We start from the raw sequence: 16,115 nt of genomic DNA, 5'->3' as shown, positions 1-16,115 counted from the left end.
TATACTGAGGAGTTCAAACTCACAACCTCAGTGTTGACTGGCTAATGATTACAGTAATAACTACTTAGACCACTTGGCCACCAAGGCCCCAAATTTTAATAATAAATTCCAGAGTCCCAAAAAGTGTAAATTCTCAATTCCGATGTTATGTTCTGTGCCTACCTTTTGATTATTTCTCCACATATGTTTCATGTAAGTAAATGTGACTTCAGGACTAACTGTTGGTATTGGCTGATCTGTATTTTTAGTGGGGTCAGTTCCTAATAACATCACTAGTGTCTTGTGGGATAAAGCCTGTAAAATGTGTGGAAATAACATACATGTACAATTATAACGGTTTTCTACTATATTTCACATTCTTTAAGAGTCAATATCTAATTATCTTTTATTTATCATTCTATGAAATTGACTGTGTTGCACATACATTCAATGTTACTCTTCATAGAATGCACGAAGTCAGGCTATCTGTACATAGAATGCACGAAATCAGGCTATCTGTACATAGAATGCACGAAGTCAGGCTATCTGTACATAGAATGCACGAAGTCAGGCTATCTGTACATAGAATGCACGAAGTCAGGCTATCTGTACATAGAATGCACGAAGTCAGGTTATCTGTATTGTTTGTCTTTTGCTTTGTATGTGATTTTCCTGAAAGACCTGGTTGATGATGTGGTCTATTGTGCTATGCAATATTTTGGCAATTCCGGTTGTTCCTTTTAATAAAACTGTAGCCAGCATTATTTTTGTAAAATATACATCCAAAATGTTTTCATTTATCATTGCAGATCTTTGACCACTGACAATAATCTACCATTATTAATTAGTATATAAAAAAGAAGATGTGGTATGATTGCCAATGAGACAACTATCCACAAAACCCAAAATGACACAGACATTAACAACTATAGGTCACCGTACGAGCTTCAACAATGAGCAAAACCCATACCGCATATTCAGCTATAAAAGGCCCCGATAAGTTATAGATATTTCATCTATCCCTTTGTATTTTTTGTATTATTGACAGTATGACATAATTTTATACAAGGTTTCTACAATTCGTAGGTTTACAGATCCTTCCACCTAATACATTAAACAAGAACTCACAAGACGTCCACTCTTTCTACATAAACTGCTGTATTTCAGCCAAGTTTTCTTGTCCTCCAGTGGCGCTACCACTAATGATCTAACTTGTATGATTTTCTGCCAGTCTTCCACTAGTCTCTGACATCCCTGTAAATAGGAAAACAATAACATAAGTTTTTTAACAAGAATGTGTCTATAGTACATGGGTGCCCCACTTGCACTATCATTTTCTATGATCAATGGACCGTAAAATTGGGGTCAAAACTCTAATTTGGCATTACAATTAGAAATATCATATTGTAAGAAACATGTACTTAGTTTCAAGATGATTGGACTTCAGCTTTATCAAAAACTTTAACCTGAAGCAGGACAAACAGACAGATTGACAAACTGACAATCAGATGATTGGACAAACGAATGACAAAATGAACGACCAAAGACTGAAAAACATAAAAAGAGTTATAGCTACGATGTGTCAGTAAATAAGAGGCAAAAATCATGTCCCGAAACTATGACTGTTTGTGCTAGGTAACTATCATAATACATTTCTATTTTGCATCAATTCTTTGTAAAGGGGTCCATAACCATTGATAATGTGATCACTGAAACATTCTATGACCTCTGAACAGATTTTATGTAAAATTACTAAACTGATATAAATATTTACCTGTAGTCTGTCCCACCACATGTTTTTAATAGCTTCCCGTCTGTCTGGCATCAACTTATACTGGATGACCTCTTCTAATTCAGATAACATCTGCACATTAACCATAGCCTGCAAATAAGTTAGTCAATTCATGTATTCAAAAAACTAAAAAGCCGTGTCATGAGAATAAGTATATGTCACACCCTTATTGGTCTAAAAAACTTGTTAAAGATTTCAGACTTTTTTTTCAACATTAATTTCAGACTCATCAGTGTCACTCAAGTCAAAACAGTTGAAAAGGAAAATCTATTTTCCCAAATTTTTCTTTTTTCATTCAATTTCCATTTTGCAGACATAATTTCCTGGATTAAAGATGTTAAGTCTTTCATGGATGTCCAATATTCACCACTTCTTTGTTTCCAATATCAGAAACATGTTTACCAAAAAGAGGCTGTTTAACCTGTAAAGGATTGATATCAAATCTTTTAAAAAGTAATTTCTTAAAATAATTTATAAATTGATCCCTAAATCTAGTAAAAAATCTGGCTATGCATGAACGAAATACTATAATATCTTACTCCATATGCTCTATTATAACTTTCTCCGACCATAGCTGTTAATTCTGTGTCTAAAATATCTCTTGCTTTATCTATGCACTGAAATTAAAGAAATTAATAAAGTCATGAGCAAAAGCAGTCATTGTCAAATACAACAAATTCTGAATATCATTTTAAAAATGTTGTACAACTTATTGGTGCAAAATATAACAGATTGAACATCAAAATCAGTGAATGTGTTGTAATATTTTCTAGTAACACTCCCATCAAGACTTTTCTAAGAAAATATGTCACTTAATTTGATAATTTTAGGTAATTATTGTTATTAGTATTTAAGTATTGTTAGGTTTACAGCTGAAAATGTATAGTTAAAATTCAAGGTGTGGTACCAAAAATATAAATGGAGTCCACATTATCCCTCCCCTCTCCCCCTGTAACATCATTTGATTTATCCTGTATTTTGTAAATTGTTGATGTGCCAAATGTGGCCTTAAAAAATCTAGAGGATCAAACTTATTTTTGTAGAGCAAAGAATTTATATAGTATTTATGTGAATACTTTGTGGTTCAATATAAAAATCATTACAGAAACAGATTCAACCACCAAATCTCATGCAATACGATATTTATGCACTCCTGACAGTTTTAAATTTGACAATTTAACTGTCTCCAGGGAATAAATGTCCTATCTCACTCGATGCAGTGGTAGAATCAACATTTCTTATTTTATTTTAGCTGGTTAAGCAAAAACAATATGAAGAGCATTTGTAGTCTGTGACTCTAAACATTTTTTTTAGTTATACTGAAATTTTTAAAAACTGTCAAATATGTTTTTAGGTAAAAAAAAAATTGAAAATAATCCCTGGTTATTATCACTAACCTGTTGTGCTAGCTGGTAGTTCTCAGAGTGTAAAGCAAACACAGCCCTATAGAAAGCACCATCATATGTTGTCCTAGGTATCAGACACATGTACTCTTCCATACTGTCCCATTGTCCTGTAATTATACAAAAATGTCAGTCCAACAAGGTCATGAAAAGATATCTACTTTGTTTTAAACATCTTTTGAAACATTCCATGATTAGAAATGGAATTTGAATACTGTATATTAATGTATTTTCATGTGTACCAATTTCCATGGACTTACAAAACTTTCATTTCGGTGGATATTTATTTTCCTGGTTAAGCAAAAGTCTGCAGACGAGTCCTTAGAAAATTGCAATTCGTTGAACATTCAAATACGTGCTTCACCTGTACCAACAAACTCCTTGAAACTAGCATTATAAATATACTGTGGATTCGTTCATTTTCGTGGGTACCAATTTTTAGAAAAACTTGCATTTGGTGGATATTTAATCTTGTGGTTTTGCAAAAGTCTACATACATTCTTATAGAAAATTTTCAATTCTTTGTTCATTAGAAGAGGGTGGTAAAGGGGGCCCTGAACATGGAAACACGTGAAATAAAAATGGCAAAAACGTTGCACGGAAAATAAAAATCAGAAAAAAAGAAGCACAAAAAATAAAATTGTAAATATTAATGGCAAAAGTAAAATAATTTATTAATCAGCCGTTCTTGGAGATCATCTAGTCATTATATGATTGACATGATAACCCTGCAGTCACATTTTAGCATCCGCTAGTTGCAACTGATTTGAAAGAAAAATATTATTCATAATAATTAATTTTATAGCAATTTTAAATACTCTGCATGGGAACACATAATTTAAAACAATCTCCGGACTGACCTGGGCTTTGAATTTAATCCCGCTCTTACTTTTAATCAAACGCAGGACAAGCACGAGAATATAAGAGTATCAACACGAAACACAAACTAGAGGCTCTAAAGAGCCTGTGTCGCTCACCTTGGTCTATGTGAATATTAAACAAAGGAAGCAGATGGATTCATGACAGAATTGTGTTTTGGTGATGGTGATGTGTTTGTACATATTACTTTACTGAACATTCTTGCTACTTACAATTATCTCTATCTATAATGAACTTGGCCCAGTAGTTTCAGTGGAAAATGTTAGTTAAAATTTACAAATTTTATGAAAATTGTTAAAAATTGACTACAAAAGACAATAACTCCTTAGGGGTCAATTGACCATTTCCGTTATGTTGACTTATTTGTAAATCTTACTTTGCTTAACATTATTGATGTTTACAGTTTATCTCTATCTATAATAATATTCAAGATAACAACCAAAAACAGCAAAATTTCCTTAAAATTACCAATTCAGGGGCAGCAACCCAACAACAGGTTGTCAGATTCATCTGACAATTTCAGGGCAGATAGATCTTGACCTGATAAACAATTTAACCCCCTGTCAGATTTGCTCTAAAGGCTGCGGTTTCAGAGTTATAAGCCAAAAACTGCATTTTACCCCTATGTTCTATTTTTAGCCATGGCAGCCATCTTGGTTGGTTGGCCAGGTCACGGGACACAATTTTTAAACTAGATACCCCAATGATGATTGTGGCCAAGTTTGGTTTAATTTGGCCCAGTAGTTTCAGAGGAGAGGATTTTTGTAAAAGATAACTAAGATTTACGAAAAATGGTTAAAAATTGACTATAAAGGGCAATAACTCCTAAAGAAATCAACAGACCATTTTGGTTTTGTTGACTTATTTGCAGATCTTACTTTGCTGAACATTTTTGCTGTTTACAGTTTATCTCTATCTATAATAATATTCAAGATAATAACCAAAAACAGCAAAATGTCCTTAAAATTACCAATTCAGGGGCAGCAACCTATCAACGGGTTGTCCAATTCATCTCAAAATTTCAGGGCATATAGATCTTGACCTGATAAACAATTTTACCATATGTCAGATCTGCTCTAAATGCTTTGGTTTTTGAGTGATAAGCCAAAAACTGCATTTTACCCCTATGTTCTATTTTTAGCCATGGCGGCCATCTTGGTTGGTTGGCCAGGTCACCGGACACAATTTTTTAACAAGATACCCCAATGATGATTGTGGTCAAGTTTGGTTTAATTTGGCCCAGTAGTTTCAGAGGAGAAGATTTTTGTAAAAGATGACTAAGATTTACGAAAAATGGTTCAAAATTGACTATTAAAGGCAATAACTCCTAAAGGGGTCAACAGACCATTTTGGTCCTGTTGACTTATTTGTAGATCTTACTTTACTGAACATTTTTGCTGTTTACAGTTTATCTCTATCTATGATAATATTCAAGATAATAACCAAAAACAGCAAAATTTCCTTAAAATTACCAATTCAGGGGCAGCAACCTATCAACGGGTTGTCTGATTCATCTAAAAATTTCAGGGCAGATAGATCTTGACCTGATTAACAATTTTACCACATGTCAGATTTGCTCTAAATACTTTGGTTTTTGAGTTATAAGCCAAAAACTGCATTTTACCCCTATGTTCTATTTTTAGCCATGGCGGCCATCTTGGTTGGTTGGCCGGGTCACCGGACACAATTTTTAAACTAGATACCCTAATAATGATTGTGGCCAAGTTTGGTAAAAATTGGCCCAGTAGTTTCAGAGGAGAAGATTTTTGTAAAAGCTAACGACGGACGACGACGACGACGACGACGACGGACGACGGACGACGGACGCCAAGTGATGAGAAAAGCTCACTTGGCCCTTCGGGCCAGGTGAGCTAAAAATAAATAAAGTAGAACACGAGGCACGCATGTTTAGCCAAACACGAGAAAATGAGAAATTAGTGGTTCCCAGATAACCAAGAAATCCACAAAAAATGGTATCCAATGAATATTAATGAATGCACAGTATAAATATAATAATGAATTCACTTAAGGGATATATATCTCAAATCTTCATACGTTAAACAGTGTAAATTTAAGCTCACCAAGTCCCCATGCAGCAGCAGATGCCATTCGTGCCATATTTGTTCTTTCTAAATCACTACATGTCGGCCATTTCTCACAAGCTATCTGATGCAACTGTCCCCTAAAAAATATACAAAATTATTGTTTGATTGCAATGGAATAAATCAAGTTTTAATCATTCAATTGGTTTAGTTGATGTGAATAGCAATCCATAATAAGAATGTGATAGGGTTTTGGTGTAAAGAGACTGTACCCAATCATGTCTCAACTTGCAACAGTAAGGCTTGATAGATTTGTTGCACCAACATAAAAGTGCCATTTTCTGCTAATTCTAAAATTATTGTGAGATTTTTATAAAAGCAAATAAAACCACTTGGTGTATCGCATTAACAAAAACTTGCATTCTTATGGCTAATGCATATACCTGTATGCATTTTTTCCCGATATTGCACAAATAAATTGTTCATTCTTCAAAAATCACAATTATGAATAAACGCAATAATTTCTGAATTTAAAGTAATATTAACTTACCATTCAGCCAGTGCTTCTAAACATCTCATCCTCCCTAAAGTCAGATTTGTTTCGTCAGGATTTTTCTCCTTCAGTTTACTCTCATATGCTGCCAAGGCTTTGTTCCATTCATGTAACTTCTCATACCATCCCTCCTGTACTTTCTGTTATAAAAAATTAAACAAAACATATCAACATTAGCATTTTATCAAAAACAGACCGAACAATGTCATAAAAAAAGGGGGAATGTGTCTATGGGACTTGGATGATAACCCCACTTGCATATAAACTTATAAAGGGACATAAACTTGAGAACTGTAGAAGTGACACTATCCAAATTTGTACTTGATCTGAGTTTTATTGTAATAAGCATTGTGTATAAGTTTCATAAAATTGATCGAGGCAAACTAAAGTTAGAGAATGGAAACCAATTTCAATAGGAAGTAAAAGAATTCAGTTATTTCACAACTTCAGTTAAATATTGAGCAAAATCTTGATTGGGAATTTATTTTTTCCAAATTTGTGGGAATTTTTTTTCTTTCAAATAAATAAATATTCTTTGTTCTACAATTTTACTTCACTGTCTAAGCTCCAATCATTATTTTTTCTCAAATTGTAAAGCAATTATGTCTCCAAAAGTTGCAAATATACATGTATAATTAGTATTTTTGCAGATTATCTATTTAACATAGAATAATAAGAATTACCAAATCTGTTCTGTGATGCTTCATAGCATACTCCAATACACCTGATGCTGATTCAGATTGCTGTAACTTGTTATTGATGCTGCAATGATAATACAAAACAGATATCACATATTGTGGATTCGTTATTATTTGTTGGATACCAACTTTTGTTGGTTTCCTGGGTACAGGTGAACCATGAATTTAAATGTTGAACGAATAACATATTTTCAATAGGCTATGTATTCACAGATTGGCAAAACCCAAAAAAATCAAAAATCCAAGAATATGCAAGTTTTCAGCAATTCATGAAAAATTGATACCCACGAAAATAAATGAATTCACAGTATTGTAAAGTGACTTACTTTCATGGAGTTTAAAAAAAGTAGATAGAAGGAACCTATTGTTCAGTGGTTGATGTTTGTTGATGTGGTTGATGTTTGTTGATGTGGTTGATAAGTGTTTTTGTGTCTCATTTTTTATATAGATTATACTGTTGGTATTCCTGTTGGAATGGTTTTACACTAGTCATCTTTGGGACCCTATATAGATTGGGGTTTCAGTGTCAGCCAAGGCTTCATGCGTACTTTGACCTATTACTTATTACTTTTTACATATTGTGATTTGTGACTTGAATGGAGAGTAGTATCATTGGCACTCATACCACATCTTCTTATATCCAAAATGCAACTTTTTCACCTTTTTTAATGATTTCATGTGTAGTGTAACCCCTGGCCTATTGAAAATTTGGTTGTCAAGTTTTAAAATCAAAGAGCTGAATAGCTCTGAGGGGAAAGACGGCCCTTGTTTCTATTCAATTTTATTATTTTATTTTATTTTTATTTTTTTTTTTGGGGGGGGGGGGTATCTTTTGATAGTCTTCATATAAAGAATGAAAAAAAGAACAGCTAGAACATATAGAAAGGGTGACAATATTGAAGTCAATTGTTGTTTGATGTAATTTCCTTTCCTTAGTTTAGGATTCAATTTGGACCAATGGAAGAGATCTGCATCTTCTAAATCTAAACATTCGATTAAAGTTGATAGTTAATTATCTGAAATTCAACTGAATTCTGTCATTTAACAACAACTACAATATTTTTGGAAATCTTAATTGTGTACCACTGAACTGCAGGCTAGGGCCATTTTTCATTTTTTGTGACAGTACTGTAACATTTTAAAGTTTTTTCTTAAGAAAGTTTGGACTGAAAAATCTATTCAGTAAAGTTTGGACTGAAAAATCTATTCAGTTTTAGATTTCCATTGATCATGTTGATAAAGTTCCCAGTTACACTCTCCTCACAGGGATACAGGTACTAACAAGAGGCTGTCACAACGACAGCAAACCGGATTTATTAACATTTATTTGTGTCCTGGCAATATCACAAGAACCATTACTGATGAATGGTGAAAGTGAAAATCGTCAATATCAAATTTGTCCTCCATTTTGTCATCAGTATCAACATATTAAAATTTGAAAAGCTTAGATTCAATGGTTCATTAGTAAATGCAACAATGTGAATGGAAACGCCATTTTACGATCTTTCAAGAACCATAACTCCTGAACGGTAAAAGTCAAAATCGTCATTATTGAACTTGACCTCTATTTTGTCATCAGTAACAACATATTAAAATTTCAAACGCTTTGGTTGAATGGTTCATGAGAAAATGCACGGACACGACGGGAAACACCATTTTTCAATCTTTCAAGAACCATAACTCCTGAACGGTAAAAGTCAAAATCGTCATTATTGAACTTGACCTCCATTTTGTCATCAGTAACAGCATATTAAAATTTCGGAAGCTTTGGTAGAACAGTTCATGCATAAATGCATGGACACGACTGGAAACCCCAAATCAATAACCGACATTTTTGTCACAAAAATCCGGTTAATAAAAAAACAATATGATTGATGTAAACTGTGTGAAGCTGATTTCCAAATCCTACATTTTGAAATATTTCTAAATTTCATGAATAAATAGGTACACACAACAAAATGCAACATTTTAACTTTAATTCAATTTTTTTTTACCATTACAATGATTATGTCGGTACACAAAGATTTAGTTTAAATGGAAGACTACTACTCATATATCAAATGAAATGTCACATTTTAAGTGTTCAGATACATCTATAATACTAAAATTACGAGGTCCAATTTATCAGCCGGCATCAGGTAAAAACGACATATCAAAAGAATTCAACTTTATATATAGCTAATATAGGACAATTGTGTAGATTAAAAATTACACCACTCCAGACCCTTTTGTTTTCCACATAATTAATATTGCCAATAATTAACAAGTTCCGGGTCGAATCCGGTACCGATACCAATAGTATATTCACCTGTTACCTATTACCTTATCTGTACGTTCCGCATCTAACAGGCGCACCACCAAATATATACACGGGTCATAATCACAAAGTCGACACAACTAAATTCAATCATTGTCAAATTGTTCCCTATTGTAGTTTTTTTAATTAGTAAGACTTTCTAAGATAACAATACGAATACTAAAAATTTGGACTAAGGCGTAGAGGTACAGTTTTCAATTTGTTAGCGGGCATGACGTAAAACAGCGAATCAAAGATATGAACTTTATTGGACAATGCTAAAAAATACTCAATTCCAGGACCTGAATATTACCAATAATTGAAAAGTTCCAGGTAGACGGGTTCAAACAGAAAGATTTGAAAGCAGAGAAAACTGTGTATCTTATAATAATCGGCACGACTTTATCAGATGACAATACCAATACTAAAATAAGGCTTACGCATAGTTATATACTTTAATTCAGTCACGGACCCGCGATATCACGGGTGTGTTCTAGTTCACTTTTATTTTAATGGATAATTACTAATCAATTGAGGTGCTCCTGAATTGGAGGAAGATTCTCAAAACAGAATTTTACAGAAAAAAATTTAAAAAATCATTTCTCTCCAGACCTGCCAACTATCCCGATTTTCGCGGTATCATCCTGATATTGGGATCGTAAAACAAGTCAAAATCCCGATTTTCAACAAATATACCCGAAAAAATTATTGTTTACCGATTTTGAAGTTTTTCTGATCAATTTTAAAAAAATCTATAATTTTACCTGGGGACATATTATGACAAGTTAACGACCCTATGCTAATCAACAGTCACAACAGGTGTCATAATTAGTGGTTGTATGTAATCAGATTACCTAATGGGTCGTAACAGTCCTCAAAATTACACAAATTTGGTCAAACAGCCTTTCAATTTTAATCAATTTATCATACAAGCACAATTTGCAACATTTGCCATAGTTCCACAACAAAATCATAATTAATTGAAAGATGAGAACTGTAATGAACTCTCAAGAAAACATCGATTATCTTGAAATCCGTTTAATTTTTGAAACCAGACGTCGTGTGTCTGTTGATTTAAAATCGATGCCATTTTGTATTCACTTCTACTGTGTTACTGTATAAGCTCCGCCGGTAAAAGCACCTCTGAATACAAAGAAAGATAACTCAAATTTTATCCATTTTCCCATTGATACTGATAAGACCATAAGTAAGACTAAATCAAAATCTGTCTTCATCCTTCTAACTTTAGGACATGTAGTTTTAGGTCTGTTGAGTCAAGGTTCATAGATAAGAAGGTCTTTGGAGGGGGAAAAAGGGGGGGGTCTCTACTTTGAATCCTTTATTTTTAATGCCATTTTTCTCTATTCTTCAGTTATTTTGTCAATTTTATAATTTTATAGTACAAGAGTCATGCAAATAAAAGAAATCAAGGCCTACAAGCTCATCATTAGTATACCAAAAGAAAAAAGAAAAGAACTTAGACTATTATAGGAGTAAATTAAAGAACCTTAGTGAGCACGCTCACATACCCCACGTCCCCACATTGTCATTGGAGAAATTAAATAAGTATAAGAAAAAAAATTGTATAAAAAAAAATACTGAATAATAATTTCCTGTCAATATACACATCTACATAGTATGTCCTTATTATCTACAAAATTTCATGAAATTTTGTTGTGTGTTTTCAGAGGAGTTGAGATGACAAACTGTTGCAGAAGTACATTGAAGCAAATAAGTTCAAAGGGGCATAACTCCTAGAAAAAAAATTGAATCGTAATTTCCTGTTGATATGCACATCTACATAGTATGTCCTTATTATCTATAAAGTTTCATGAAATTCTGTTGTGTGGTTTCAGAGCAGTTGAGATGACAAACTGTTGAAGTAGTACCTTAAAGCAAATAAGTTCAAAGAGGTGTAACTTCTAGAAAAAAAATTGAATTGTGATTTCCTGTCGATATGCACATCTACATAGTATGTCCTTATTATCTGAAAAGGTTTCATGAAATTCTGTTATGTAGTTTCAGAGGAGTTGCGATGACAAACTGTTGCAGTAGTACATTAAAGTAAATAAGTTCAAAGGGGTGTAACTCCTAGAAAAAAAATTGAATCGTAATTTCCTGTCGATATGCACATCTACATAGTATGTCCTTATTATCTGAAAAGGTTTCATGAAATTCTGTTGTCTGGTTTGAGAGGAGTTGCGATGACAAACTATTGCAGTAGTACATTGAAGCAAATAAGTTCAAAGGGGCGTAACTCCTAGAAAAAAAATTGAATCGTAATTTACTGTCGATATGCACATCTACATAGTATGTCCTTATTATTTGAAAAGGTTTCATGAAATTCTGTTATGTAGTTCAGAGGAGTTGCGATGACAAACTGTTGCAGTAGTACATTAAAGTAAATAAGTTCAAAGGGGCGTAACTCCTAGAAAAAAAATTGAATCGTAATTTCCTGTCGATATGCACATCTACATAGTATGTCCTTATTATCTGAAAAGGTTTCATGAAATTCTGTTGTCGGGTTTGAGAGGAGTTGCGATGACAAACTATTGCAGTAGTACATTGAAGCAAATAAGTTCAAAGGGGCGTAACTCCTAGAAAAAAAATTGAATCGTAATTTCATGTCGATATGCACATCTACATAGTATGTCCTTATTATCTGAAAAGGTTTCGTGAAATTCTGTTGTGTGGTTTGAGAGGAGTTGCGATGACAAGAAACAGGACTGACGGACGGACGGACGGGTCAAAAACATTATACCCTCCGCAACTTCGTTGCGTGGGGTATAAAAACAATGCACACAGAAAAGTCGCTAAAATTGTAACCCTTTAAAATCTGGTCGCGCGCTAAATCCCCCATGGAGATTTTCAAAAGTTGGCAGGTCTGTCTCTCCCCTATCTCATGTATCCCCACGATCTTTGTTTACTTTGAAAGTTGCTGACCTACAACTTAAAGTATTGCATGTTGATGTTTGAATCATCTACAGCAAACATTACTATGTTTAAATTTAACAAATACCAATTTTTAATTAGTGCACGATCTCTGAGAATGATTTAAATAACCAGTGAAGGATATCCCTGCTTCTGCGTAGTGTGGCATTCCAACAATGACGTCACTATAAAATATAATGTAGGTTGGATATATTTAGAATATCTCGTCATACTGATTTTTCCAGATTGTAAAAGAAACGTAAATAGTGTAAAGGAGAGCTCAAGATACGATAATTTCGCGAGAAACAGAAGGGAAATGTGAAAAAAAGTGTTTAAACTCGAACTATTCATTTGTGTGTCTCCCTCTCATCAATTTCAGTAAGATTTGTTGGGGGGTTTTCCACACTATTAAAACAAAATGAATGATGTGAGGGAATGTCACTCTGGTCAACCCAATAGGGGATTGACGGCTTGAAGCCGTCTTTCCCCCAAAAAATGCTATATGAAAATTAATTAAACAAATATATATATATATTTGTGGGCTATTGGTGGCACTACTGCTCACTTTTTTCATAAATTTTACCAAATTATGCAAAAAAAGGTTTTAAACAATTCAACCTCATTTCAGACATCACAAACACATACCTGTACATGTGTATCTAAAAACACAATTGCTGATTTTTTTCTCAATCTGAAACAATTGGACATTTTAACATGTTTTGATATCATAGGCGGATCCAGGGGGGCCCTGGGGGGCCCGGGCCCCCCTTTCGTGTGAAAAATTTGGTTGATTATATAGGGAATCATTGAAGCATGACTGGAGGGGGCCCCCCCTTAGGTCAGTCAGCGGGCCCCCCCCCCTTAGGAAAAGTTCTGGATATGATCACATATATGCATGAAAGGACCTTACCTGATAAGTGCTTCAAGTGTTTCTGTTGTTGGTCCTCTGTTAAATTCTTCCTCTTTATAATGCAGAGCTTTAGCATAGGCCCTACATATCATAGCTCTCTGTCCAAGTAGGGAAGAGTCCAGTGGCAGAGGACCCTGAAACAATGATCAAAATATAGTAAAGATAGTAATACATAAAGCAGAGCTTTGGCATAGGCCCTACAGATCATAGCTCTCTGTCCAAGCAAGGAAGAGTCCAATGGCAGAGGACCCTGAAACAAAGATCATAGTACTGTAAAATCAATGATCAAAATACTGTAAAGATAGCTTGTTTTGTTTAGCTAATTCCTAATGCTTGTAGATTAAGACTTTCGTTTGCTTGCTTGCTCTGTTTGGATAAATGTTCGCTCAATCATTGTAATTAAGATTGTCATATGAAAACAATGTTATAGGCACAATTGGGTGTTCTAACCTCCATGTACAGGTTTAACTCCACCTTTTTATATTGTTAACCAGATGCTCCACAGAGCGTAACTTTATACGACCACAGAGGTTGAACCCTGAACGGTTGGGGCAAGTATGGACACAACATTCAAGCTGGATTCAGCTCTAAATTTGGATTGCGATTAAATAGTTGACACAGCATAGGTTTCTGACACAGAATGAATGTGTTCTAATGAACTTAAAATTTTTGTTTTCTCTTAGAGCAATTCACTATGCTGTTGAATGTTAATCTCTCAAAAAAATGTTTGAAGAAATTTTCTTTTTTATTTATGAAATTTCAAATGAGAAAAATTGAACCCAATTTTTTTAATCACATCCCCCTTTCCCTTATTCCAAAACTAATCTCAATTAAAATTTCTAATGGAGTTTGCAACAATAACTACTCATTTAAATACATCATAAAATATTAAGATGTAAAAAAACTGCTTGTTATCACTGAATGGTAAAGATTATTTTAATTTATCAGTTGGTAGTAAAAAGTGAATATACATTGTATATTGTATATAACAAAGATTTAAGTTGATTCTGGACAAAGAAAGATAACTCCAATTAAAAAAAATCTTGCTATTGCACAATATTTTGCAATTAGATATTTCTTGCTTACTATTCTGGACAAAGAAAGATAACTCTAATTAAAAAAAAATTTGCTATTTCACAATATTGTGCAATTAGATATTTCTTGCCATTGCGCAATACTGTGCAATTAAAAAGACTTGCTATTGCACAATACTTAATATAATAATTTTAGATCCTGATTTGGACCAACTTGAAAACTGGGCCCATAATAAAAAATCTAAGTACATTTTTGGATTCAGCATATCAAAGAACCCCAAGATTTCAATTTTTGTTAAAATCAGACTAAGTTTAATTTTGGACCCTTTGGACTTTAGTGTAGACCAATTTGAAAACAGGACCAAAAATGAAGAATCTACATACACAGTTAGATTTGGTATATCAAAGAACCCCATTTATTCAATTTTTGATGAAGTCAAACAAAGTTTAATTTTGGACCCCGATTTGGACCAACTTGAAAACTGGGTCAATAATCAAGAATCTAAGTACATTTTTAGATTCAGCATATCAAAGAACCTAACTGATTCATTTTTTGTCAAAATCAAACTAAGTTTAATTTTGGACCCTTTGGACCTTAATGTAGACCAATTTGAAAACGGGACCAAAAGTTAAGAATCTACATACACAGTCATGACAGTCAGATTCGGCATATCAAAGAACCCCAATTATTCAATTTTGATGAAATCAAACAAAGTTTAATTTTGGACCCTTTGGGCCCCTTATTCTGTTGGGACCAAAACTCCCAAAATCAATACCAACCTTCCTTTTATGGTCATAAACCTTGTGTTTAAATTTCATAGATTTCTATTTACTTATACTAATGTTATGGTGCGAAAACCAAGAAAAATGCTTATTTGGGTCCCTTTTTGGCCCCTAATTCCTAAACTGTTGGGACCTAAACTCCCAAAATCAATACCAACCTTCCTTTTGTAGTCATTAACATTGTGTTTAAATTTCATTGATTTCTATTTACTTAAACTAAAGTTATTGTGCGAAAACCAAGAATAATGCTTATTTGGGCCCTTTTTTGGCCCCTAATTCCTAAAATGTTGGGACCAAAACTCCCAAAATCAATACCAACCTTCCTTTTGTGGTCATAAACCATGTGTTAAAATTTCATAGATTTCCATTCACTTTTACTAAAGTTAGAGTGCGAAAACTAAAAGTATTCGGACGCCGCCGCCGCCGACGACGACGACGACGCAGACGACGACGCCAACGTGATAGCAATATACGACGAAAATTTTTTCAAATTTTGCAGTCGTATAATAACCCTTATATTCAAATCATCACTGTTTTTCGGAACATTTAAGTTTTTTTTAACATATGAATTGGTAACCTTTATCCACACAATTAAGTACCCCATGAATATTAATGAATCTACTGTATAGTAGCAATATTGAATCAAAAACACTACAAAGTAAAGTAGGGTTTTAGGTCTATTCCATTAACATGTATGTTGGAGGGTAGGAAGGGAAGTTTAATTCTTAAATGTGGGTCATGTTTTTTTTCCAGAATGTGTCTGTTACCATTATGCAAAATTATCTAAAACATGGTTTTTGGTTGTAAGCATATTT

The 16,115-nt window shown here is 33.5% G+C and overlaps 1 protein-coding gene across 5 annotated transcripts in view; it reads right to left on the bottom strand.

Annotated features, from left to right (window-relative positions):
* LOC143056203 (serine/threonine-protein kinase mTOR-like) overlaps nt 1-16,115 on the bottom strand; it is a 93,739-nt gene that overhangs the window by 27,096 nt on the left and 50,528 nt on the right. For all 5 annotated transcript variants that reach the window (XM_076229281.1, XM_076229282.1, XM_076229284.1 and 2 more), the window contains 9 exons: nt 13,484-13,617; nt 7,332-7,410; nt 6,646-6,788; nt 6,135-6,235; nt 3,169-3,284; nt 2,311-2,388; nt 1,754-1,861; nt 1,108-1,233; nt 163-294 (listed from right to left, as the gene is read on the bottom strand). In XM_076229281.1, coding sequence (XP_076085396.1) covers nt 163-294; nt 1,108-1,233; nt 1,754-1,861; nt 2,311-2,388; nt 3,169-3,284; nt 6,135-6,235; nt 6,646-6,788; nt 7,332-7,410; nt 13,484-13,617 — 1,017 coding nt within the window. The remainder of the gene's footprint in view (nt 1-162; nt 295-1,107; nt 1,234-1,753; nt 1,862-2,310; nt 2,389-3,168; nt 3,285-6,134; nt 6,236-6,645; nt 6,789-7,331; nt 7,411-13,483; nt 13,618-16,115) is intronic.

This window comes from Mytilus galloprovincialis, chromosome 13, assembly GCF_965363235.1.
Source record: "Mytilus galloprovincialis chromosome 13, xbMytGall1.hap1.1, whole genome shotgun sequence".
NCBI lineage: Eukaryota > Metazoa > Mollusca > Bivalvia > Mytilida > Mytilidae > Mytilus > Mytilus galloprovincialis.
Note: the sequence above shows the minus strand (reverse complement) of the source record. Positions and strands in the feature narration are given on the sequence as shown.